The 27,971-nt window shown below is 38.9% G+C and overlaps 1 protein-coding gene across 1 annotated transcript in view; it reads left to right on the forward strand.

The window, feature by feature from the left end:
- PDE3B (phosphodiesterase 3B) overlaps window positions 1-27,971 on the forward strand; it is a 75,086-nt gene that overhangs the window by 448 nt on the left and 46,667 nt on the right. Inside the window, exon 2 of the mRNA XM_042815052.1 lies at window positions 46-748. Coding sequence (XP_042670986.1) covers window positions 46-748 — 703 coding nt within the window. The remainder of the gene's footprint in view (window positions 1-45; window positions 749-27,971) is intronic.

Here is a 27,971-nt window from a genome sequence, read left to right on the forward strand (position 1 = left end):
GGGTGCCCTGGCCGCCGTCGCCCTCTCGCTGCTGGCCTTCCCCAGCCGGGGCGGCGCCGGCCCGCAGGACGGTGGCGGCTGGCGGAGCCCTCGGGCGCTGCACGCCTTGCTGAGCCTCTCCCGCTGCCTCAGCCCGCTCTTCAGCATCGCCTGCGCCTTCTTCTTCCTCACCTGCCGCCTGGCCCGCGGGGAGCGCGGCGCGACGCGCTGGTGGCTGCTGGCGCTGCCCGTCTGCTGCTACTCGGGGGACCTGGTGGCGCTGCGGTGGCTGCCGCCCGCACAGGGGCGCGTCGAGGAGACCCTCGCCCCCGGCGAGCCGCGGCTGGCGGCGGGCAGGCTGCTGGCCGCGCTGGGCTCGGTGGCGGCGCTCACCCTGCTGCGGAGCTCCGCGGGGCTCCGCCGCAGCCTGCTCGTCCTGCTCTTCTCCGGCGCGGTGTGGCTGGTGTCTCTGACCGGCCTTCAGCCGCTGCCCCCGGCCCTCCGGCCGCTGCTGGCGGGCTCGGTGGGGGTGGCGGGCTGCCTGCTGGCTCTCCGCGGCGCCGAGCGCGGCATCTTCCCGGCTCGGGGCCGGGCGGCGCCCCGGCAGCACCAGCCGCAGCCCCGGCTGCCTGGCGTGGAGGACAAAGTGCCTGCGGTCAGACCCCGGCGGAGGTCGAGCTGCGTGTCCCTGGGGGAAGCTTCGGGCAGCTACTACGGCAGCAGCAAGATGTTCAGGAGACCCTCGTTGCCTTGCATCTCCAGAGAGCAGGTAAGTGGCTCCGGGACCGCGGGGAGAAAGTTTGAGGGCGGCGAGCTCGCCGCTCGCTCTCCCGGCTCCTGTAGGTGTGTGTGCGGGGTGCCTGCTGTCACGCCGCTCTTACAGACGGAGGGAAACGCTCGCTCCTTAGCGTCTGTTGACTCCTTAATTCTGTTCCGCAGGATCGGTGCAATCCTTGCGGGCTGCACGGAAGCTAAGTCGCACCGATGCGTGCGACAGAACGGAAGCTTCGCTCACTTTTTATACGGATTAAACGCTGAAATCTAACCCTTCTTGCTATCAACAGCCTTGTTTCTTTCCCAAAGCCCACCTCCTCTGCTCCTGGCAAATGTCATGAGACAAAGCCTTGCTGGCTGCTCTCTCCCCTGCTTCTTCTATCTTTCTATCGATAAAAAGACTGCCAAGTGCTAAAGGAGAACTCGGGTTTGGAGGGATATTATTTACCAGTTTGGGACAGTGTTTGAGTGGCAGGGTCCTTCTGCCTCGCAGATTACCGTGTCTGTTTCTCTGGTCTCCTCTTCAACCATCTCTCCCTCGCTCCAAATAAATTACCATTAGGTTTGAGCTCTTTGAACTCAAGAAACTTCTTTTTTTTTTTTTTTTTAAACCTCAGAGAGAGCTGTTCAGTAGAGTCTGGAAAGATGCCTGAAACATTCAGTTTTCTTGAATGGAACTCTGTTGGTTTCTGCCTCCTGGAAAACTTGTCAATGAGTCCTGTTTGGTTTTTTTGTTTGTTTTTTGCTTTTTTGCAGGGCAGCCCCCATGTGGGGCAGTTGATTTATATTTGGTAGGTGGCACATGAGCAACAGGAGCTGGGTGTAAGTGGCCCAGCTCTGCTGGAGCGAACAGTTGACCCCGTGCTGGAGGAGTGTGGGGGCATTGGGAATGAATGGCAAGTGCCCGGCTTCTGTGAAGGGATTGTTGCCACAAAACCCCCCATCTGTTGCTGCGGTGGCTGAAATTCATAAATGCCAAATGAAATGTTCTAACTTTGCTTTGTCGTGCGTTCCATAATGCGCTGCTTGTGATGTGAAATAGGTCGGAGGAAATACGGGGCAAATCTGAAACAGTGCAGCAGTTTGCGAGCGTTTCTTTCTCTGCATTTACGCAATAGAATAATACAGCAGTAATTGTTCTGTGCGTGAAAGGTTCAAATGCCAGTCTGCTGGAACAGGCGTCAGAAGGTTGAAATTATCAAGTGCAGACAATGGGACAAACGTTAAAATATTGTAACAGCAGTTAAGATATGTGGGGAATATTGTACAATAGTTTACTTTCTCTGCTCCCTTCCCTTCTAGATAGGAAATGCTCTCTGTTTGTGTTGTGTTTGTCTACAATATAAGAAACGCAGAAAACGCAGTAACAGCTTTCAGTAACTTTTCTAGACGATAAAAGATATTTGTTTTTATGCAACTGATGAAGTGTTTCCTTTGATATTCAGTTCACTTCCTATAAAATATGTATATATTTCAAGTGAAGACATTTAGTATTCTTTAAGTAACATCATAAACGTCAGCCTAACTAAATGCCTGGAATTTATTGGCAGTACTTAAATCATACGTGTTCATAGTAAAATGCAACTGCTTGGTAGACTTCCAGAATTTGATATCTTCATTATCACTAGAAGTGAACAGTAACGACAAAGAGATCTGAAGTTCTTTATTTTCCTCATAAAGTCTATTACACCTTACAGTAAATATTTGTGCTTTATTAGCCATGATTTAAATTGCATTCGGAGATACGTGTTTGAGGCAGTGTTTTATGAGGGATTTTTATGAGGACGATGCAGGTGAAATACTCAGCTCTCGTGTTTGACTTGGAGAGATATCAGACATTGCAGAGCTGATAAAGTGTCAGCTGCTGGGGTTGGGGGTCACATGAGGAAGGAAGCCTATGGTCTGTGAGTGTATTTGACCAAACACTGTGAGGTCTTTATGCCGTTTCCTTGAAACGGAAGGAATATATGCACTTAGTGCTCTTCAGAGGAGCATTTATTGTGTGAACTTTCTTGATTCACTGCATGTTTTGTAGATGTTTAGACAGTACTGCAAGGCTTCTTTCTCAATATTAATATTTTAAGATAGTGAATTTAATAAAGACTGCTGGGAAGGTCAGTGGAGTATGAGGAACGTGCTGCTGGATGTTTGCTGTGTCAGGAGTACTTATGACAATATTAGTTTAGCTGTCATTCAGTTTGATGCATTTTATATGATTACTTATGCACATTGCACCCCTACAAGCAGGTGTACATAAGAACAAAAAAAGGCAGATGTAGATTTTAGTTACTTTGCGGGGGGGAAAAAGGGATTGCTGGTATTGACATTAAGTTTTCAGATACTTGTTGAATTGAAATTATGCCCAACTCTGTCTTAGTACCATGAGAAAAGAAGTGTAGTGTGCTGACTTCTGTTTTCTTTTTGCTCAAATAAGCTTAAACCAACAATTCTAAGGGATCTTTCTGTGTGGAGAGTAGAGGGAGAGGGGGCAATTCCAGGTGTGCACAACCAGTAGTGTTCACACAGTGGAGTCAAGTGGAGCTGTCACTGTTTTCTGAGGGCAGAGGTAGGAAGAGGCCCTGTGAGCATGATCCTACAAGTGCTTTCTGATTTGAGGAATGTACTTCTCAAATTCGGGTTTCTGTTTTTTGTTTGTCAACAGATAGCAACAGTCAATAATTATCTTTGTTCTTACCTGTTCCATGAACATCCATGCTTTGCTGTCAGAATCTAATTTGTGCCATATGTGCTTTTTTTCCTGCCGTATGTGTGGCTAGAGACGTAGTTTGGTGGGTGGAGGAAAAGAGTCTTGAACAGGCTTTATCCTTGAAACGTCATGCTACTGTACTTAAATGCCATTTTCAAACGTACAGATAGTAATATGTGTAGAACAGAAGGAAGTAAATTAAGGCTAGAAATCATGCAAGCACAATGTCTTCTTGATTTCTACTATATTAACAGGGAAAGTTAATGCAAATTTGTATGATGTTAGCAGTAAACAGGCCTTTTTGCTTCCTTTTTTCAGTATTCAAATTGGGCCGATTGATGAGTCGTTTAGCAGTGCAATTGCAGTATTGATTGCAGTTACAAATGCTGTGCAGGCAATGTTTTGACTAAATGTTTTAACGACGTGCTAATGTTAGCATATTGCTATCAAAGGTGTTGCCTGCATTGGCTGTTGAATACTTACTACACATTTCTTCATGTTCTTTTTTGTTTGTTGCTGCTTCTTGAAAGCCGGGTCATGTCAACAAAACCATGACACATCAGTACTGGGACTGGTCAGATCTTATAAATAATCTCTGTCTTGAAAAATGTGGTAGTGTAAAACATTCTTTTTACATCCTTGTGAATGTGTATATGAGAGCATGTAACTACATGTAGGACGTGATTCTAAAATGTCTATTTGTCTTTACTAAGAGAATAGGCCTGTCAAATTATGTGCATGGGACACATGTCCAAAACAACCTGCAAATAGAGCTAGGGTTTTTTTGTTGTTCATTTTCTTTTTAAAATTTCCTACCTATCTGACTAGGTTCAAACAAGAAGTAAAGCTGAGATGGATAAAAACTTCCATGCTGTGCTCTGTCAGCTGAAGGAAGTGTTGTCTCATGTTTAGGCTGGTAGATTGACCACCAATTCTTGCCAATTTCCATTTGTAGCTATCTTATGCCTTTTATCTTGTACCTTCTGAGGATCAAGTCTTATCTTGTACCCTAGGAAGATCACGACTTGATTTAGAGAGTCTAAAATGTAGATTTAACTTTTTAAATTAACACAGTTTAATTAGGCACATATAAGCTGTCTGTTTCTTGTTTTTAAAACAAATTATATTTTTCCTTAGCTGCTGAGGCAATTAGTTTCCAAGGGCAGAAGATACCTGTTAATAGGTATGTTACATTGCCTTAAAGTTTTCAAGTTCTGATACAGTTTCTAGGTTTGCAGCCTAGAAAGATGAGATGTATCTTCTTCTATGCAACTGAGATGATGAGCTCTTTGCAATGTTCATCTTTTCCTGTATGGTGGTTGTGGTGACTCTCACCACAACTGTACCTGCAGGCAAAGCTTTGTTTCTGTTGTTCTCTGTATGTCTTGGGTTTTTATTGGTCATCTCTTGGGGTGAGGGGTGGAAATCAAGGTAGAAATAAGTCTGTGTTTAGTTGTGAATGCAATCAACTTCAATAGAATGCAGCTGAGTGTTGGAAATACACAATAACAGTGAGTGCTCCATGAAATGACAGTCATGGAGAACAATTTTTGCAACTATTACTTTGGATAAGTAGGATTATTTCTGTCTGGTTCTTTCTGGCCTTGACTGAATGTTTTGTGCCAGGCAAAATGAGAAGGCTTCGTAAGAGTTGCATCCTTTTTTTTTTTTTTAAATTCTTTTTTTTTTTTTTCCTTCTCCATTCTGAAGTTTCTTAGAGTATCTTCAAGTTTCTAGAAGTATCATACCAGAACGCAGGGATCATTTGAGCAGTCTGCCTGTAGAGACCTATAGAGAGATTGGAGCTTAAGATGCTGTCCCTGTGGCAGTGATCACCAGAACAGTAATGTGGTTCAGAGACTAACAAAGAATGCTGGGAGTGTGGATAAGAAGACTGGTGGCTGGTAAGAGTTCTGTTAGCTAACTGTAGGGTAGGCTGGTTTTCAGATACCCAGAATTGCATGGCAGTTTGCTTTGGACAGAAGTAGTGCACTAAAAGCAGGGAAACGTGTTTGTAACTTGTCAGTGTAGCAAAATAGCTTGACTGTTTCTGCAGGTGTGATTTCCTGAGGACAAGATGTAAAGAGAGAAACGAATGAAAGTAAAGACATCTGCTGAGGAAACACTGGAGAAACCTGGGGGAAGTATTGCAGGTGGTGTGTTACAGGAGTGGCCAGAATGCCAGTGGGCAAGAAGTTTGTAAGAACTGAGTTATCAACTGTGTGAAAGGGAACCAACAGAATACACTGATAAAACATTGGTTTTCAGCTTTGACAAGAAAGCTATTTTAAAATTATGCAAGAAAATGGTAGAGATGTAGAATAAAAAGTTCTCAGAAGTATCTCTAGAGTGGCAAAAAAAAAAAAAGGATGGTTTCCATGCTGTAGGTCATAAACAGCATGTTCTGTGAGGTTAAATATGAAAGGAGTGAGTATGACAAGGTGTCAGGTATATTTAAGAGAGGAAAAGACAACTCATGTTGGGTTGCACACTCCTATTTGTGCATGTATGTGCCTGGCAGTACCATCCTAATGAAGGAACGTGACCAAACTGATTGAATGCTATGGCCTTAGAAGCTTCAGAGATATGAAATTCAACTAAGCTTTGTGAAAAAAGGTGAGTGGGAAGACCTGCTGGAATATGCTGTGACATACAGCAAGTCCATAGTGTGAGCTGGTGCTCCATACTAGAATCTCACCTGTTTTTCTAGGAAAAAACTGTGGGGAGAGAACTGAAATGACTTGTTAAGGTGAGAGTTGGGGGAAAACAATTCTTAGCAAGATGAAAAGACACAACAGAATATATTGTATTGGGGAGTAAGAATAATGGGACTTTTTGGCAACTCAGTAGGAGTGAAAGTCTGGAGGGTAATTGAAGTCTTGGGCTGGATAAGGAAGACTTTTCAATAATTGAGTGAATGATAGTGGACAATTAAATGCATTGATCACTTTGAGGACACATTGGAAGTTAAGGAATACTTGAGTCTTCCAAACAGACAGGAATCAAGAAGAGCAATAGATTAGAAGTGATAGGATATTGTGATCCATCAACTTATTTGACAAGGGAAAGCATGATGAAAACAGATTGGAGAGATCCTTCCTTCAGCAGGAGTGAATTATGTGAGTGGTGTTTGGGCGAGGGAGAGAAAAAAGTGTCCTAAGAACTGGGTGCTCCATAAAAAGAATCACTGCTGATGCAGAATTGTAGCTTACTGATCAGGCTAATATTTGAAAAACAATCAGTTTTGCGAAAGCTTATCCATAAGTTGATCCAAAAGTAATGCCTCCTGCTTCTTTCCATGGAAACTACAACAGCTAAGAAGAGCACAATGCTATATGATAGAGCAGATTCTCTACAGAACATCAGTTTTTTAACATAGACATCACCATTAGCTACGCTTTTTCACCAGTGATAAACAAGAGCCTGCATACCATGCTCATGAAAATCTGTACCAGTGGAAGTGACCCACTGCCATCACTGCTGAAACGCATCACTCACCACCTCACTGTGCACACATCCATTGTTTGGTCTCCATAAACATTCAGCAAATCTCAGTGGGTGCAGGTTCTTTCTGCATGAAGGAATTTACTGGTAAACCGTTGCTTCATCTGTGCTTCCATGTCAGATGCCATTTTGTCAGACTGTCCCTCTGCTGCCATCTGTCACGCAGTGACAACATGTAACAGAATGTAGGTGGGAAGGTTCAGCCTCTACTGCCATACCACCACCATCTGCCTCTGACAGCCTATAATAAAATAGGAGGCATTACTTTCAGAGAAACCCTCATAATTCAAATAGAGGCAGCTGCTGTCTAGAAGTTAGCGTTGATATGTCTGGTTTTCTTTTCATTAACTATCCCTACTTTTCGTAGCTTTTGTGTCCAGCCTCCTCCTTTGAAATGAGCAAATTCACAGGTGGAGGAACAGAAGAAAACACAGCCAGAGAAATGGTTTTTGTACATGCCTTCATTTATTCGGTAGTTTGGCATCTATGAAATGCAGTGCTGCTGTGTAGAACATCTTTTGTGTGCCAGTGCTAATCTCATTTTATACAAAAAGAGTGGAAATAGCTGACAGACTTCCAATTAAACGGACTTGAATGTTAATCTTGTCAGGTTTAGTTACCCAGTTCTGATCTGCCAGCCTTAACATTCCTGTCTTCAAATCTAAATACTTTAATTAAGTTAAAGGGATATTTGCCGCAAACGTTTGTTGTTCACTTGATAAACAAAAGGTTGTTTCATTGATTGTTAAAATATTCTTTTCCTTACGTACTTTCCTTTAAGATATTCTAGATATCATAGAAAATATTAATACCATATAATAAATAATAATAAAATAATAAAGAAAATAATACCATGTGAAGCTGCTTTGGATTTGTTTTTGAGAAATTGTCCCTCTTTTATGAAGAAGCAGCATGAATTAGCGAAATAGCTATAACCATGTTGGTAATGCTAGCTGGAAAAATACGCAGGTGGTTTAATTTGGGATGAGCACTTTCAGTGTGCCCAGACCACACAGCACTGCTCCCACCCCAGCAGAGTTGTGCTGCGATCCTGTGGCACACCTGCCTGTGTGACACATCTATTGTCATTGCAGCTTTGTCTGCAGAAGTGTGTAGTATTGGGTCGTCTGGAAGTGAATGAGATGTCACTTTGTGGAGAGGGTTTTTATCAGTTTGACTGAAATAACAGCTTAACAGTGAAACCTCGCATGGGCATCATGGCATTAGAGCATCTCTTTTAACTTTCATTGTTGGTCGTATTTTGTTTTCTTTTTGATTAAACTCTTTTAAAATGATGGCAGTCAAAATTAAGGCCTTAAAAAGGCATTTTACACTAGACTCACTGTCTGTATCTTTAGCATGATTTTTCTTCTAGTGTGGCCTAAAATTAAAGGCTTATATATGTGTTTGGGAACTCTGGGGCTTTTTATTTTTCTTAGTTTAATATTATATATATTATAATATATAAAAAATAATAAAATAAGATAAAATATATAAAAATATAATGTATATTATATTATATTTATAATATTATAAATTAAATTACAAATTATGTTCATTCTTATAAAAACCTTTTTCTAAGTTCCGGTGGGTGAACCTTGTTTAACCACATCAGCGGTACGGCTATTTTTGGTGATGGATTCCTTTAAAGGAATTCTAAATTTCTGAGTACTCTAGCACTGAGTGCTCTGATTTCTGACCAGTAGGACTTTTGGCTCTTTGGGAGAGCTTATAGCTTTTCTTGTGAACTGCTACTATGGATAAGGTTTTTAATGTTTGGTGATAAACACTGACCTCACTTCAGACAGGAAATAATCTGTGTGGTGCCACGGAGCCTTACAGTGGACATGCCTTACAGAAGTGGGCAGCCTTTTAGCTGGGTTTGCAGCTCAGAGGGGATATGAACTTCTTGTGAGCTTTCTCTGGGGCAGGTACTAATCTCTGTATTTATAGGACGTCATTAGTATTTAATAAAACTCAATGCCATACGTCTAGATTATAACTGCTAACTATATAAGAAAAAAATATATTTGAGAAATCTTAAATAACTCTCTTGAGTATTGGCCACAGTAGCCTCTATTTCATTTGATTTGCCATCTAAACGGTGCGGTCTACTCACAGTATTTTTGATATTTATTCTTGTAGTTCTGTAACCCTATGTATTACTAGTCCAAAAGAATTACTCCCATTGCACAGTCTGAGCTTCAATTTCAGTTCATTTAGGCTGCTTTTTCTTAGATACAAGCAGTTCAGGTCCCATGTGTGAGAGCAGGAAATTTGTGTTAGAACCTGAAGGTGTGATTAGCACACTGAAAAAAGTTAAAGTCCTGCTGTGCCTGTGAAATACTGTCTGCTCTGCGTTGCCCTGCATGAATTGGCTTGGACTGAAGGAAGTGAAGGCACACCAGCACAGCTTTGCCCTTAATTAATTGGGACATGTGAGAAGCAGTCTTTACTTTCCAGGAAAAGAAAAGTGTTGATGTGGGTTACACTGCTCCCGTTGAGACTGTCCATACAATAATGCCATGGAACAGAGATGTATCCACTGTGAGTTGTTTGTAGCCTGGGGCAAACACACAAACCTGAACGATTTGAAGGTCTTTGTTCATTCGGACCTATCAATGTAGAATAGAGCACTGTATTTCATATCCTAGCTTGTAAACACAAGCAACTTTGTTATCCGCTCCCTACATGCTCTCTTTCTGTCCTTTTGTTGGCTAGCTACATAGCATCCATTTGGGAATTACTGAGGTGTGCTCTGAAAGGAAATTTCAAATGAAAAAATAGAATTGCAATGAGTTCCAATTGATTGAGCACATAGATGTTTGTCTAGGCGTTTTCTAGTTGTTGGGTGTTTTTGTAATAATAAAAGAGCTGAGTTACTTGGAATCTTTCCAATGATTAAGGGAATGCAGTGTGTATGTCGATATGAAGTTAAAATGAGTGATTACCACGATGTGATAAGAGATAACTTTGTGACGCTATGGCAAAACACAGTTGAAGATATGTTGAAGACAGTGAACTTATTTTATGTAGCTATAGACAAGTATTCATTAGAATCTATCTACGAGTTTCTTTTTTATTCATCATAGAAGAATGTTTCCATGCAATGGTCATACCGAAAATCTAATTTTTCTTCCTATTTGGAGCTTCTGGTTGGACAAATTTGGTTAAGAAGATTTTGGAACAGCTGTTCTGTTAACAACCAGTATTTCTCTTGGTTTTAATTTCATTTATTATAACTGGCAGCACTTTAGTTAGATGACAAAGAACTTTTTAAAAAGCTTGAAAATAAGGGGTTTGTGTGTAACTTTATGAAACGTGTGTAAGTTTTGAAAATAAGAAGGCAGGCAGTGGCTATTGCTTTTGAGTGTAGCCTAGGTTTTCAGATCCTCTGAGATAAAGGCTTTTGTATCAAAGACATCTGAGAATGGTCCGAAGGAGAAAACAGTACTTCTGTCTCTGAAGGATAAAAATTCTTGTGGAGAATAAAAGTCAAAGCTAAGATACTCAGGTTTGAAAGCTGTTTTGTTAAAACCAAGTAAAACTCTGTTTACATATTAAATTAATTTATGAATTATGCCTTTTATTAAGATCATTAAGGATAAAAATTCAAGACAAATCCATTTGGAATCTCATGTGTTATTTGGAAATATGAAATTGGTATCCAGTTTTAATTAGTGCTCAGGAAAGTGTTGCAGCCTTGGAAAACGTTCAAGCTGTGTTTCATAAAATAAAGTGATGTAATTCAGAACTAGCTACGAGTCAGTAAAACTTCAATAATCCACCTCTAACACTTCTCCATTGAGTAATAAAGGGTATAATATAAATGATAAATAGAAATATATAATCAATAATATACAATATAATACAGAAAGTTAGCTTTAAGTCATTATCTTGTATGAGACTAACTGCTGTTAAAATTTAATTTCTAAGGGTTTGTTGAGTCTTCTATCCTTGCCTTAACATTTATTCTGTTAGGAAGCTCCCTAGAGTCAGTGGAGCATTTCTTCTTTCAAGCGGAAGACAACATGTGTTTTACATCATTTAAGGAGTAGTATATGTACATATAATTATATATATATAGTCTTGCTGAAAATTCACAGGCTTTAATGTAATTTATAACTTTGACTCTCCAGTAGTAGATGTTAACAGTCCCAAATGAATGCATTCTTAAAACTTACATTTCTTCTGCCTGTCTGATACTGGACAGGCACAGTATGCCTTTAAATGGTACATCTGTATTTTAAATTCATTTTGCTTGAAAATACATGAAAAGAATTTCCTAGAAAGTAAATGATCAATCAGAAATTGCTTATTTGCTTGTCTCTGTCTCAAAATACCATTTTTCTTTCTCTTTCCCTGTCTGCAACTGTTTTAATTTTACAATCATTTTAACACCTCTTCTGACCAGTGTGTTCTTTGTTCACTTTCTACGTATTAGAAGACCAGTAACATAATTTTATCCAAAATTACAGATATTGTTCAACAAAGACAAAAGTATCCTGACTTGAAAATATTTTTACTTTTTTGGAAACCTTTCAACCAAATTTTTTAATTTTAAATCATGTAGAACATTTGCTAATGCAATTTATTAAACAGAAGGATTAAATATTTCTTTGCACTTACAACAGTATTTCCAGAATCCCTTATGTGAAGGGATTACTATGTTGTCCATAACTGAAAAATGATGCATATTTAGCCTGCCTTTAAGAAGGCATCTGTGTTTATTTCTGTTTTTATTTCTGATGTACAGGCTGCACACTTCATGTTAATATCTTGCAATATCACAAAGATTTTTTTTTTGTTCCTCTATTTCTGCAAATTAGATGTAAAGTATTTGTTCACCTGCTTCATTTTCTATAAATGGAATTGCAAATTTGCCAGGTCTGAGCTGTTAACACTCGATTTTGGTAGATGCGAGCTTATTCTTTTGCGCTCAAAGAGAGACTGTACATTTTCAGCAGTTTCAAAGCTGAAAATAGTCCTCCATTTACTTTGTGGGTAGAGGGGACAGAGGTTCCATAAGTTGCTTTTGGAGAGCAGTAAGCATTTAGCCATCTTGCTAATGTTTTGCCTAAGTCATTCTAAGTGAGCGAGGAAAGCAAAGTAGGAGTAGCTTTGGCTCTAGTGCTGTAGCTGTAGCAAGAATAGCTGGCTGATTAGTGACGGTAGGGATTGAGCTGTGCCTCAACAAATGATTGCCGAACAACCCTTTGTTTCTCCTCCATTCAAAAACAAGGGGAAAGAATTAGAGAGTTTGTATCCTTCAAAGTATCTTCCTGCACTGTTTTGCCCGATCTTTCCGATACTGATGTTTGTATCTGAATTTGAGCTGTTTCATTCCGATTACCACTTGGGTTGTAGCAGGATTAGTAAGAGAAGAGGAACATTTTCTTTCTTGATGTATAGAGCTCTATTTGCCATGTATAGAAAGAACTCTGGCAACTGAATTAAACCAGACTTCTGCAGAATTTTTTTTAAAAGGAAATTCTGAACTTTATTTCTACTTTCTGAGTAATGCTTTGGCTCAGCATATCTTCTAGACTCCCAGCTGTGTCTCAGGTCTGTCTTTTAGTTCCCGTCAGCTCTGCTTCACTCTTTGAGATGCTCTGCAATGATACCCCTGCAGATTACAGGAAAAGGGGTAAGCCAAGAAAAGCCAGAGTCAATAGCTGTGACTTCCCTATGTTTGCCTCCTCTCAAGTGTCATTTGGGAGGTTATTCAGCTTGGTGGACAGAGCTATACTTTTTTCTTGTGTCCCAGGCAAAGCATAGCAGGAAACAGAGCTGGGGTGTATCTCACTGCGGTACATTCTGTAGCTGGGAGACTGTTATAAAGCACGTAAGGGTTCTGACTGTTGCAGAAATGTGTTTGATCTTTGGTATTTGGATAAACTCCCAAACGTATCACAAGGCTCACAGAGGCCAACCTTCCCTGCAGGATGGCCTTGTTATATAGCAATTAAATAAAGGAAACAACTTAGTTATTTGGTGCCTATTTAGGTATGAGTAACTTTTTATGCCCTCTGAGAGAACTTTCTGTGGATGTTTCTTTGCTATCTAATTCAGATAGCTAAAAATTCACTTTCTCAAAGTTAACCTGAGCAACCATTAGTTAATTCTGTACAATCTTCCTGAGCCTTGAATCCCATAAAATGCATGAAAACCATCATGCAGCCGCCACAAAAACTATACCTTAAAGGACCAAGGAAAGGAAATTGCTGTCAACATTTCTCAGTCTGGAGATGAGATTTTTTCCATTTGCCCCTGGGCCTTCTTTGAATAGAGCTGGAATCTTTTGGATCCCAGGGTAATGTTATTGCTAGTGCATACCAGTATACTGTTTGTTTTTGTTGGTTTTTGGTTTTTTTTTTTTTTTTTTTTTGAGTTTTGTGTTAGTGTACTCATTTGCCTGCACACCTGGAGGCTTATTGTTTTTTTTTTACCCCAATGCTTTTGTTTTCTTTCATAATAAGACTAAGTTGTGACACTAGATTTGAACAAGAAGACCTCCCAAGAAACCAGAAAAGCCATGATGCATTTGGAAGATTTAGGCTATATCCTTTGATTGGAAAACCAGGGCTGGAGTTCTTTTTAGAGCAGTGAGCAGTTCTAACGTGCTATGAACCTGGCCTTTGTTGGAGGGTGAGGGGGGAAGAGGAGGTGGGCAAAATAATCGCTAGCATTGTCTTCTTCCTGCACCTTCAGCTTTGTGGTGTCTTTCTGACCACTGCAGAGAACTAGATGCTCTGATAGGTTATTCTGTTGGCTGTCATCTGTTCCAGAATGCTTTGGGGGGATTTCACACTTAACACTGCTCTGGGTCTCTGGGTAGATCAGTTGGTGAAGGTGAGAGACCTTTTTTTTTTTTTTATCAGTAATTTCATGTGCATTTTGCCTTTGTGAAGCACTGCCCAGTGTTTGGTTTGTTTGTTTGTTTGTTTGTTTTTTTAACAAAAATGATGACCTTTATCTTTCCTTTTTTGCTTCCTTTGTGCCCTGTGATTATTCCATAATGCTGAAAAAATAGTTAAGTTTTGCACCAGATAAACATTGATGTTAGCACTGATGTTAGAGTTCTATGCTGGCAATGGTTTGTTGCGTATTTATTCCTGTCATGAAATAGCCAAATCCATACTTAAAAGGGGTTCCTGAAATTGTCCACACTGTTTTGTGCAATACATGGTCAGGCCAATGCACGTGCTCTTTGATTATCATTTAATCCTAAAATAATCATCATTAATTTGCTCCAGAATCCACAGTTCCTGTGGAAGAGATGATCAGTAAAATTCTGGAGTTGTAAAATTAATACTGGAGGTACAGATAATTGGATGTTTTATGTAGAATCTGCAGGTGTTTGAGCTTTTTACGTTTGAATGAGCACAGGCTCTCAGTAGCGTTCCTGCATTTATGTTTTAAATGCAAATTAGAAGAATAATTATGAACTTTTATTTAAGATTGTTTCCTTTTTCATGTCTTTTTTTTTTTTTTTCTCTCAATTCAAAAGAGAACGCCGCTTAGGCAGCCTGTGCAGAAGTGTGAGAAAGTTAAGAATGCGTTTGTAAAACATTTCTGTACAAGTTGATTTCCAGATACGATAGGTTAACCATAAAGCTGCTAACCAAGGGTTAAGCTCAGTGTGTTTCTCTGGCTGCCGAGTGAAACAGGATGCAGTGACTACATTGTCAGACTGCTGGTGTGAGTGCAAACAGATGAGGAAATGCTGGATCAGGCACTTCAGCAACTTGGGCTGTTACCGAGGAAACCGTTTGCGTCATACTTGCCAGCAATTAGCTTACAGTTCTTTTATTTTTGATAGTGTTGCAAGCTGAACTTGACTGTTACAAAGGAAAAGGCTGCCTTCATCTCCAACTGCTAGGTTGTGGCTGGGCTGTGGCCGGTGCTTGTGAGAATTTGCTAGTGTAACTTGGGGTAAATTGCAGTCATTTCAACTCTCCAGCCCGCTTCTGCACATAAGGCTGAGTTGCCCTCAGTTCTGGACAATGTGCAATCATATTTTTTCTTTTCTGAGCAACTGATCATTCCTAGTTAGTGAAATTAAGCACTGCACAGGTTTCACCAATGCTTCAGGTTTCCCTGCCTTGTCTAGCAGTGGCGTGTACAGAAATGTTACATATCCATTTTGAAAACTTGTTTTCGTATTACTCGAAGCTTAACCTCTGAAGTGAAAGATTCTCTTCCTAATATATACATATTTTTACTGTACTGATGAAACTTCAGCAACTTTCAGTGTTACCTTATCACCGATATAAACCAGTGAGTGTTGCAAACAGTATGTGTTTTGTCTCAGAAAAATCATCATTCCTGCTGCTTTTTGCTTAAACTGTGAACAAAGTCGCAGTGGCTGGTTTAATATTGATGTATGTTGTTAATATGGGAATTGCCTTATGGCTGCTATGGGAAGTTAGTTTTTAGAGGAAAATCATGCAATGAGAAGCAGGTTAAACCAAGAATATTTGTTGCTGTCTTTCTGTTGTTGTTATGTGAATAAACGAACTGCTGTTAATAGTACGTAGTTGCAGGCTAAACCTGTTGAGATGTCTAGCACACAGTACACATGTTCCTGTGTTTATATTAAGCTTAATAAGTTATTATCTTTTTCATCTTTGAGTACTAGGATTTTCAATTTACTTTGGAAGAAGCTGTCCAATTTTATTTTATTTTATTTTTTTAAGGAAGGTTTTTTTTTCTTAATAGTGACAGACAATCACCTGGAGCTGCATCTGAAGTCTATAGGCAAAGCTGCTTTAAAAACAAACAAGCAGGAGAACTTAAATGAGAGGCATGGAAAGATTGCCGTGGGTACCTGTGGTTCTGCACAGTTGTGGTAGATTAGATAAACTTGTCCACAAAAGTCTAGCAGCCTGTGCTTTGGGGGGCATTTTTTACATCCTATACGAATGTTGTCTGTACTTAGCTGGCCGTTTGGATTGCATTGCACACTGCTATCGCTGCCTACCTGGACTGAGATCTTTCTATGGGATTACCTTTGTTGTTAATATTATAAAAATTCTTGGGGTGGGTGGAGTTGGCTGAAGCACTGAGATGCTGTTCCAAAGGAAGAATGAATGCTTTTGCTATTAGTTTGAAACGGTTTGACTGACTTGTCCAGCCTCACTAACACATGTTGTTGTGTGCGGCCGTTGCTTGATGTGTGCTTTATTTGGTGTGCATTCACCGTATCTCCACCTCAAGTTAGAAGGTTTTACCATTCAGAGCAGTGAGTGCTGGGGTTTAAATCTGTAGTTAAAAAAAATGGTTAATAGAGGTGTTGATAAAACAGGACCCGAATAGCTGAAGTTCATGTAAATTTTGTCATTAATTTTATTTATTGCTGACAGTGAAGTGGAAGTTATGGTGCTGACAGATCACGGTTGGATTCTGTGAGTGTATGTCTAGGAACTTTGCCGTTTGTTTAGGCAAATGCCTGTAAGTTATGCAATGCGTCAAACATATGGAATATGTTGTTTTATCCTCATGTAGTCGTTTTGCCCTGTAAGCCTTGTCATCATCTTCAATGAAGGAGGTGGGAGTTATATGACCACATTCTTATTTTTAATGTTGTTTGATTATCTCTATTTAATCTTCATTCCGGCACTTGTTATTTTCCAAATGCTTTGTAAGCTAACAATACTCAGCTATTTTGTTTCCCAGCTTTCTTATTGTGAACCTGACTGTTCAGTATATACATGCTTCGAAAGATTTGTTGGTAATAACAGATGTAGTGGCAGTAGGAGTACCTGATAGTATCTGGCAGTATCTGGTGTGTAATCTTGCAGGCAGTATGGTAAGGGACCATGTTTTTCAGCAAAGTCTGTAAAGTTTCATGTGATTTCTGGAGAAGTTTTGTTGTACGTAGATTATAGATATGTCTGTTATAGTCTCCTAAGTACATAAGTCAGCTCATCTCACACTGTACCTTCTATAACTTTCAGAACATGTCATTTAGGGCAGTGCTATGAAAGAGAAAATGGTCTCTTCCATCTTCCTGTGATTGTGATTCTTACTGAGGTTAGCAAATCTGCAAATAATTCTTTGCAACTCTTACACTGTGCAGTATAGAAAATTGCACTGAAAACAGCAAGGAAAACAATTAGTGATGTAAATTCACTTCTGTTCACCAGCCCCTTTCTCCTAATATTAAAATCTCTGTTTACTTTAAGTAGGAAATTTCTCTACAGCTCCACCCCGAGGAAACCCCACGTTTAGGCTGTAATAAAGCTGTGAGTGGACTGCTTTGTTTATTTTAGAGTTTTTGAGAATAAAAGCTATGGGGAGTTACTGAGGGACATGACTTGGCCACTTCTAAAAACTTCCAGGTGTGTCACACACTTTCCTTGCGTGATTTTCTTGTTCATATATTGTCTGTGTCCAAATAAATGATTATTTCACATTTTTATCAGTGTTAATTTTTATCTGTTTGGTATCCACGTTGAATCTGAGTCCTTTATTCAATACAATTTAACAGTTTACTTAAATCCTGTGGAATGGAAAGCTCTTTTCTCATTGCCTGAAGTATCAGTTGCAGGCGATCTCTCTGGGTCATCATATTGCACTATAATTTTCTCCGGGGATGCTAATTTTATTTAAATAAACTGATTTAAAATGTCTTCTGTGTACGGCAGCTGTTTAGAGGAGATGTTTACTAAGATGCATTCTGGAGGCAGGGAGTCCAAGGATATTTAAGATCAAATTATATTAATAACTCTTCCATACCTCCCTCTAATTTTGGGATGCTGAACCCTTTCTAATATGCCTCTGATATCTCCTGTATATGGTTTCCCCTCCTACCACCTTTCCAGCCTTCCTCATCAGTCCTTCATGCTTTGATTTTAAAGCTAGGGTTGTTTTTTTCTTTTTGTCTGCTTGCTTTTTTTCCTTTTGCCTTTTTTTTTTACCTTGGCTGGGAGGTGTGGTACAATTGCAGTACAAATTGTAATTAAAATTTTAAGTTCTGGGGTCAGAGTGTACTTGGTGACAATTCTCTTGATGCGAAGATCTACGTTCGATTTAGATCGATCCTTATGTAGTCATTACAAATTTTAACTTTAAACAAACAAATTTTGACCTTTAAACATATCTTTTCTAATCTGACCCTTTCTGCTTTAATATTTCAGTTCCCTGAGTGCTTTGTGGCACTTGCAGTGATGGAAGCTGTCCTTCCCAGTGCCATTCCTGCCCTGACTCTGTCCCTCTTTGTGCTGACACAAGCATTCATGAGACTGCACAGTGAACTAAATTGGGGAACTAATCCATGTTAAAACTAATCAGTTCTTTTTTGTAGTTCCTTGCCACGTGTCTGCATGAATGCTTTTGCTGCATAAGGGAGGGAGTGACACAGGGATGGGAATAAGCAGCTGGGGGAGGACAGAACTGCTCCTTTATTGTGGCAGTGCTGACTTGTGCTGGGTCTAAGAGAAATAATGGCAGTGCTGTGTAAGGAATGGATGTGTTAGGACTTCCCACCAAATCGTTTGGAATAGCATTCCCTCGGCCCCCCAAAGCTCCTATTCTCTGTTCTCTGTTTTTTGGGTGCACTGCATGTTCTGCATTTATCTTCTTGAAATAAAAGGAGCAAAAGTCAGTGTACGATTTAGCCTTATGCATTAAGTGGGGCAGAGGGTTCCTTTGAAAATCAGTTTAGGATTTTGTGATAAGAGATGGTATCATACTACGTTCATACGTAAGAACAGAATGAGCTGATAAAGGGCACAGGTGGAATCAAATTCTTTCTTATACCTGGGTATTTAGCTCTCCTTTAGAATAGTGCTTTAATGCTATCATGCTAATGTGAAAGGCCTTCACTATTTCAGAATGAAGTAAATTGAAAACATAAAACTGGAACAATACTGGGTCATCTTCTGAGTCTTGTATTCAGCAGTTCATCATGCTCCCTTCTACAGTACTAAATATTAACTTGGTAATGTGGAAAAAAAACCAAAACTTTTGTCTCAGAAAGTGGAAGTCCTGAGTCAATACAGCTTTCCCACCTTGATATTGCTAGATGTTTTGATGATTTTTCTGCATGTTTTTCAAGTAGTAGAAATTCTAGAAAAAGTTAGTTATACAGTAAGAAAGCTTCAACTCAGTTCTCTACAGTAGCTCTCCTGTGAGACTGGACTGAACTTCATGGGACAAATAATTCTCATGATTTCATTCCGGCCAGCTTCAGAGTTCTGTTAGGTTTGTAATCTTCTGTAGTATGGAATTGTGCAATCTAATAACGTGTCACTTAGTCCTTTCATAATAACTACGAATCTGCGCTGTGTTCACCTTAAAGAGGTGTTTGCCTATTTGTTCTTTCTACCATCCCAGTAAAATCTCTAATGTAAAAGGCATTAGCTGCTGTTAACGTTCTTTGGCTGGAGGGGTTGGGAATGGAGAAATGCAAATAGGTGCACTGCGCTTCTGACTTCAGCTTTTGAATAATTCATCTGTTAAGGAGTATATGCAAATGACTCCATGTGGAGTCCTCTGTCCAGGCCAGGGGTTCCTAGCAGGGGAAAGGAACAGAGCTGTTGGACTGTGTCCAGAGGAGGGCCACGAACCTGATCAGAGGGCTGGAGCACCTCTCTTACGAAGACAGGTTGAGGGAGTTGGGCTTGTTCAGCCTGAAGAAGAGGAGGCTCTGGGAAGGCCTTAATGTGGCCTTCCAGTACTTGAGGGAAGCATATAAACAGGAGGGGGACCAACTTTTTATATAGTTTTGTAGTGATAGGATAAGAGGTAATGGCTTCAAACTAAAAGAGGGGAGATTTAGGTTACATGTTAGGAAGACATTCTTTATTCAGAAGGCGGTGAGGCACTGGCACAACTGCCCAGAGAAGCTGTGGATGCCCCGTCCTTGGTGATGTTCAAAACCAGGTTGGTTGGAGTCTTGGGCAGCCTGAGCTGGTGGGAGGCAGCTCTGTCCATGGCAGGTAGATTGGAGCTGGATTTTTTTTGAGGTCCCTTCCAACCGAAACCATTCTATGATCTGCTTCCATTGTGAACTTCTTGAGATCTTTTTTCTACCTTATGCTCAAGGTTTATTCTCAAACAGAGAACCTTGTGAAAGCACTTGCAGTTCTGCCACTTTGAGATGTTATATTTGTACATCTTTACCAAGTCTGAAATATTACACCTTGTACTGTGCAACTAACAATCGTTTTCTAACTCAAGGACTGATTCTGATCACCCAATTAAGGTATGGTGGTTTTCTTGTTTGCTTGTTTTTTTAATAATGCTAGGGAAGATAAGTAGAAATTTGCACTTAAGTTGATATTAATAAAAAAAAAAAAAAGTTGATTATATCAATGATTGTCAAAGATTAAATTCAAGTATAGGAAAAGTGAGAGGAAAAAACATGAACAATAAACTGGAGAGAAAATGTTAATAGCATAAAGAAGAAATACAATTATAGGTAGAAAAAGTGTAAAACTTGCAACGGTTTTTTCTTTAATTAAGTTTTGGTTTGGTTTAAGTTGAAATAACAAGCTGAAGCTTGATCACCTTGATAAGTCTTGATAGTTTATCCTCGATGCTGCTTATTCCTATCCAGAAGATGGAGTTAGAATGCTTTTTAAAATACTACATAACATTAAGGATTTAACAGTACTTGGAGTTTTATGTATTTTGTTGGTGTCTGTGCAACGCTATCTGTTCTACACAACGCTCTGTGAAGTATGAAGAGCCTGCAAGGTCCTCTGTCATTGCTCTGTGAGATTTTGAAATAAATGTGCCCAGATGGCAGAAATATACTGGACAATAAAAAGACATTTTAACTGAGAATATTGTTAGAGATGTATCGCAAGAAATAGGTGAGAGCAATGATTCACTGACCACGAGTTAGGCATCTGCTTTTGAAGAGCGCAGAATGTCCTTTATCAGCCATCCATTACGATGACTACAAAAAGATAATGACACTGCACCATCTTAAGAATTACAGCAGCTGCAGTTTGTGATGTCCGTATCTAATGCTGCTCACAGTACAACCGAGGCAGTTTGCAGCATACTCTGAGGAAATTAGGTGAGTGTGGGTGGATATTTTGTGTTGAATTCCATTCTGCCATTAATCTTTTTGACTAATTGAACATTTGGAAAAGTAGCCTATAATGCTTAAATATTTTGCCAGTGCTCCTTTTGAAGTCCATCAACTGTCAAAAACAGAATATTTTATGAAAATTACCCTGTGTTTTTTGTAAGTGTTCAGTGCTGATAGGGATCCAAAACAAGGCCAGAATAGGCAATTCCAATCTTATCTCCCTTCTTTATCTTCTGTACTATGTGAACTCTCCAGTCAAAAATTTCCTTGTATGTTAAAAGCTTTGTTCTACATGAGAATGTAGTATGTGTTGATTGAATCAGTTAATTAATTAGCTGAATTTCAGCCCTGTGTCATTTGAGGAAAATTCTTTCATCTTTTGGTCAGAAACATGCATTGGACAAGTGATTTCACAGTGCTCTTATTTTTTTGCTGTATTGGTATTTAATAGAGCTCAGTTAACAATAACGTTACACATAGAGGGTTATAGATATTATTTGTAATAGATTGGTATTTATTAGACTTCATTAAATAAAATGAAGCTTGATTCCTCCTCCTCTTGGGACACATATATAGCAAAGGATTCTTGTTTTGCCAAAATGTTTCAAGATAATATTCTTGGAAAATAAGATTTTGTCAAAAAAATTTCTTAGAAGTTCCAAAATGTTTTCCATGTACAGTAGGAAAAATAGGAGTATTGAAATTATTATGAATATTGGGTATTGATTGGATGTGTGGTTTTTTTTTTAACTTCATAACCTTTTTAAGTGGTTTTGTGTAGCTTTTTGGTTTTATTTGATTGGAAGATTGCTGCATTCTGCTGCCCTAGTTATCAGTAATGATTGTTAAAATGTGTACATGAGCATAGCCCCAAATTCTAAAATGTATTGAAAATAAAATGCCTATCATTGATAAAGCATTCTTCCCACTCCATTTTTGGATCTATGTAAAGACTGACTTGTTATGGCTGACTTGTTATAGTGTTTCTAAATATTAAAAAATGTCCCTTAGTTTCACACTGAAGTCTTGAGACTTAAAAATAAATAAATAAATAAGTCTGCACAACCCATTCTTATATTAACAAAGCTATTTTCAGTGTCAAAAATATTGTCCAAAACCTTGAAATGAACACTTTAAACTTAAATTGCAGCTTTTGTTTTTCAAATTTTGAAACGTGTATTTAGTATTCCGACTAGTTTCAAAACTTACATAAAGTTTACAATAAGCTTCTTTTGCTTAAGCAGCTGTAATCCTTTTTAATTACCATTTTTACACACCAAACAACTTACTTTTCCAGTTTTCAAAGTAGCAGCTCATTTTCCATTTCCTGAGGCAATTAATTAAAGCTGTTTGTGTGATAGCGAGAGTTAACATTGTTTAAGCGTAATAGTCTGAGTCAGTCTTATGGTGTTTGTAATAACAAGTTTCCACATCACTTTTTTAAAGCATTGATATAATTTTCTTTTTTTTTTTTTCATTGAAGCGTTAATGAATTTAACCGTTCCATTCTGTAAATTAGTCATCATTTCTTTTCTACGTAGCTTTTTCTGGTCTTAGCCAATTCATTTTTGTAGACTCCATGTTGATTTCCCTCCAAATAACAGTTCTTCTATTTCTTAAAGCTTTAATCCTAAGCTTTCCAAGAAGAGAAAGCATCTTTAGCTATGTAAATTATTTCCAGAGTTCATTGTCAAGAAATAATTTCCTGTCTCCTGTTTCAACTTCCTCTGAAATACAAATAAATGACACTGTCCCATACTGTCAAACTTCTGTATTTGGAAAGAAATGTTTACTCCCCTCCCACAGCCATTGTCCTTCGTTTTAAGTCGGAGATGCTTCTGTAAGTTAATTTGCAGTTAATATAACCCTGTATTGACATACAACCTGAACATTTTGTAAATGTTAATAGGTATCACTGCACGAGTTTTATCACCACTAAAATGTATGCTAAGCAGTGTTTGTGCACATATGTGTGTGTGTGCAGTCCCTGTCATAGTTGGTGTCACCTCAGTACCTCTTGTCCTGCTCGTACATCCCTCGTGCCTTTGTATCAGTTGGCCTACTTCAGTTAAATTTGGCAGAGAAGAATCATCTTGAATAATATAATTTCTATATGTTTCATGACAATCAGTAGCCAGCAAGTACTCTTGGTAGCCAACTGATACCTTAATTACAAGAAATACTGAAGCTGGAGTAAGTATTCCAAATAAGGGAAAACAAGGCATTTAAATCTTGTAACTCCAGGGTGCCAGGTCATCTAGTCATAAAGCAAAAGTTCTTAGGAGCTCATCACTTCTGCTCATCACAGAGCTACCTACTCTTTTTTCTGGAAAAAGCGAACTGTTGAGTTGTTCTGTTCAGCTTCTGGGAAGATGATCTTCTATGTACTGCAAGAAGAAAGTGTATTTTTGGTCACGTTATAGGATTTTTACTATTCTTCAGTCTTTAACTGTTGCCTGAAATAAGCTGTCTAGCAATGACAACTTCATGATAAATAAAATACTGTCTCATTTATTGGCCAGTTTATTTATGCTCTGAGCCTTTCTCATAGTCAACTACAACTGGTTTGTTTGTAACAGATTGCAGGATGGGAATGGCAACGGCTGTTCTTTGAAGGAAGTGCATGAACAGTTTTGCTTCAGCATGAGGTATGCTTTACTACCATTGCTGGAACGTGAAAGCAAGCTGTTTCCCTGTGTTTTTTTGGTCATTTAGAAGCTGTTGAGTACGCCACAACCTATTCTTGTGGAGCCCTGAGTAGTGAAACGGAGAGCAGATGTGTTTCACGTTGGTAGCAGACAAGGTTACATGTATGTTTAGATTCTGAATGTTGCCTATTTCAGCAGGAAGGTGATTTCTAGGAAGAGAAGGATGAAGAAGTGAAAAGAATATTCTAATTTAAATCTTGACTGTTGCCTAAAATCAACAACAAAATTGACTTTCTAGTAAATCTTACCTCTTTACTGGATATGAAGTCGGCCTTGTGAGAACGTAGTTCTAACTGTAGGATTCTGCAAGGTGTGCTTAGTGCATTGGCTGCATTTTCACTAACAATCTAGACCCTTTCTTCTGGGTCTGCTTCCTATTGCAAGTCATGTTTAAAATATTATCTGAATATCTTCTGAGTGTTTATGTATGAGAAGCTTATGAGCAGTGAGTCCTAGAGAACAGAGTCTCCTGCTAGTACTCTGTTGCAGCTCTGTTAAACTGTCCTGTAGTCCCTTGAAGTATGGAACAGTTGGAACAGCTGGCTGCTCCCTTGATTGTTTCCAGACCCAGCAACAGAAAAATGATGCTTTGTTCCCCAAGGATGTTTGAAAGCTGGCAACTCAGTTCTTAGCTGTCATGGTGGGAGATGTGATGGAAAGTGAATTCAGAATCCTGGAAAAGTAGACTCTAGCTTCCAAAAAACAAGCTGAAGCAATTTCTGAACTATCACAGAATAAATGAAGAAGGCTTATGTGAATTTAGTAGAGCTGATTTTTCTTCAGACTTCTTTGCTTGACTTTCAGATAAACTGCTTTTGGGCCAGGTGATCTTTGAGGATTCTTTTCAACTGTATTCTACCTAGGTCTTTGGCTGGTGTCTGAACACTTCAGTTTGGGATCAAATAGCTACTGTTGGACCACGTTACTTCTGGGCATTGTCCAGAGGCAGTACTGCTTAGGGAAGAGTTGAAATTGCAGGTGCAGCTTTGCCCCAGTTTGACAAAAAAACAGAAAAAAACCTGAGATGAATGAAACCACAAGTTATTTTCTTCAGATCAAATTGATGATACTTGCTGTCTTACTTAGTTTTTTTAGTTTTAGAGAATTTAGGGATAAATTGTGTAAGACTCTCTGCATGCCTTGAAATTAAATATCTCAAAAATGAGGGTTATCCCCATTTGCAGTACTTAATGTAGTTTTTCCACTTTGTCTATGGATGATGGATTTCTGTTGGTGGAAAATAAGTGGGAAGTGTTCCTAATTTTGATTACTTTCATTTCAAGTAGCGTCTGTCCTAGTAATCCTTTCCAAATGCATAGTAGTTCTTATGTTAGCTTGAAGGAAGAGGGCGATTGCATTCTCCTTCTGTGCAGTTTTTCAGCTGGAGGTGTGTATGACAAAAACTGATAAATGTATACACAAGATTAGGCCAGCTCTAATGAGAACTCCTTACATTCCATAGACTAAAAATGGAGAATATCTGCTAGATGTGTAATACAGACATTTAGCACTTCAGTACTGTTTTTTAAGCTTGTACAAACCACACTTTTTTTTTTCTTCAGTAGATTTCAACAAGTGTAACAAAAACACAAACACATACTTCATGTATGTATCTTGTTATCAGTTTTCAAGATGGTGTGTGACAAAGCACATTGCCATTCTGTAAAATATAATTCCTTTTAAAATAGTTGTTTTAAAAAAGGCACTGTTTTGTGGAAATTAAAAATAAATTGGTGGGGACAGATTGAAGACAACAGTGAGCAGCTTGCACTCAATCAAGAGTTTTACAATTTGAACGTTTAACAATTTAGTAATGGGTCATAACAATTCAGCAGTAGTTTTAAACTATAATTTACTGTTATAGAATTGAAAGTGTCAGACTGTTCAAAATTGTTCAGTGCAACTTGCAATGGACTGATAAATGAAACTGCATATGCAGTTTTCACACACATTGTTTCTAAATTAAAATTCTATAACTGTAAAATTAAGTTTGGGAAGCTTTCCCAATCCACTTTTTCAGCTCTACAGTTTTATGGTTTTATTCTTGAAAGCTTTGAAAATAGTTTTCCTATGAAGTTATTTAAAGTACAGCACTTCTGAATTCCTTAAATGTTAGGCTTTGTAAACATTTCTAAAATAATGGTAGGATGATTATTTCTATTGCTGCAGGTTGTTTTGTGAGATTTTCTGTTTTTTTTTTTTATTATTATTTATTTTTTTTGCTGTGGGAACAACAGGTCTTTGTCCCTGTAAACAGTTACCCAATGAAGTTACTGGATTTGAATTTTTGTTTACAGATTAAACAGAAGTGAAAGAAGCTGAAAGCTTGCGTTCCAAAACCGGTGACTTCTGGGGAAGGGGGGAATGATACCATTTAAAATATGAAAAAATAAATCTATTACTCTTAGTGGAATTATAATCACTGCAAAGTATTTATGCAGATCAACATTCTTTGAAAATACAATGAAGCTTTTAGAAATTTTTACACGTTTTCAAATGGTTTATAAGCCTTTTCCTGAAACTATGGTGAGTCCTGCATACTGTCATTCTCTTTTCAATTGTAAACATAGTTTCAGTACTACCACTTTTGCACCAAACGCTGTTCCTAAGCGACTGCTGACGTCAGTTGGTGCTGCACAAGAAGGTTTGTGTGTTTATCTGCTGTGGGCAGACTCTTAGAAAATACGAAAGTATGTAACTAGATTAAGTCAAAGAGGTCGCTGCTTTAAATGAGCATACATACTGTTTGCAGTGTCATGCTTCATTTTTTCCATATTTTATTTTGATTAGCAATTTTATCTTCTTTTACATATGCCATGGTATCTAGTTTGCAGGAGACAATTGGGAGGGGTATACGTTCCCTTTGCAGTTGCTTTAAAGGAGTAGCCTTTAAATATTTTTTTTTCTGTAGTATAGCTAGAATAATTTAAAAGCAGCATAAAGCTTTTGTGTGTTTGATTGCAAGTCTAGAAGTAGTGTTAGAAGTGAAAGCAGGCATATGGTTTCCAGTTCAAGTGAAACATATTTACTTAGTGATTTTTGGCTAGAGCATATACATTTGGAATGATACTCTTGGAGTGCTTTGCTGCCTGCTTTTGTATTAAACAAAACCTGAGTGTAACTGGCTTAGTAACGTTTCTGAATTTTAATTTCTTCTTGGTTATACTTGCATTGTACCCAGGCTAAATAAAAATTACCTGTAGGAAAAAGTCCTTGTCATATAAAAGTAAAGGACATAGCAGTGAGACTGCAGTTGCGACAGTACAAAGAAGAGCTTATAGGAAGTAGTATTACAAGATGATTTATTATGGCAGTAAGAAAAAATAGCAAGGTTTTTTTTTTTTTTTCAGAATTTTTTTCTTCAGTTGGAAGATTTGAAGCAGTGATTTTTCTGAACGAGGTAGAAGTTGAGAACAGTTGCTCCAAATTAAATTAGATGCCAAATTAACCTGAATTAGACAGAAATTTAAGAAAATGCCTGTAGAACACTGGAGAACATTGGCAAGCATAAAAGTGAAAAACTAGGTAAAGTTCAGACTGAATGTAGCTGTTACTGTGGCCTCACTGGTCTCAAAGTCCATTTCAATGTTTTAACGTTTCCTGTACTGGTATAACTTGTTAGCCAACATGACTTTAAAAATCTGAGGATGGAGGCTGCATAGCTTCTTCAGGCACTTTGCTTCACAATGTCCCACTGCTTGTCTGTCCTGACAGTGAGGAACTTAATCCTTATGTCTAGTCTGAACCTATCTTGGTTCAGTGTTGGTTCTTGTCCTCTCACTATGCACAACTGGATACCATCATTTTCTAGGTGAATATGCCCTTATTCCCCAACTTGTTCTAGCAGGGAAGGGCTCCGGTCCTCTGCTCATTTAGTGGATCTCTGCTGAAATTGCTTCATTGCAGTGACGACAGTATTTGAGAGCCCGAGAGTGGATCCAGCCTTCTGGGTATGGTCTCACAAGAGCTAAGAAGATGGGAGTAATCTCTTCACCTAATAGCTGTGCTCCTGTTAATACACTACGGGATACTGTTGGCTGCCTTTGCTGCTAGGGTGTGCTGCTGGGTTAAGTTTAATCCCTAGCTCCCCTACTTTTATCTTCCCAGGTGCAGATCTTCATGCCTGTTCCTACTGAATTCCATGACTGTTGTTGACTCATTCCTCCAACCTGCCTAGGTCCCTCTGGATGGCAGCCTTCCCCTTCTACATGTAGGCCAATTCTCCCAGTCTGGTATCATCTGTAAGCATATT

This window comes from Centrocercus urophasianus, unplaced genomic scaffold, assembly GCF_019232065.1.
Source record: "Centrocercus urophasianus isolate 14NV4802_14NV808 unplaced genomic scaffold, USGS_Curo_1.0 seq_14, whole genome shotgun sequence".
Lineage (NCBI taxonomy): Eukaryota > Metazoa > Chordata > Aves > Galliformes > Phasianidae > Centrocercus > Centrocercus urophasianus.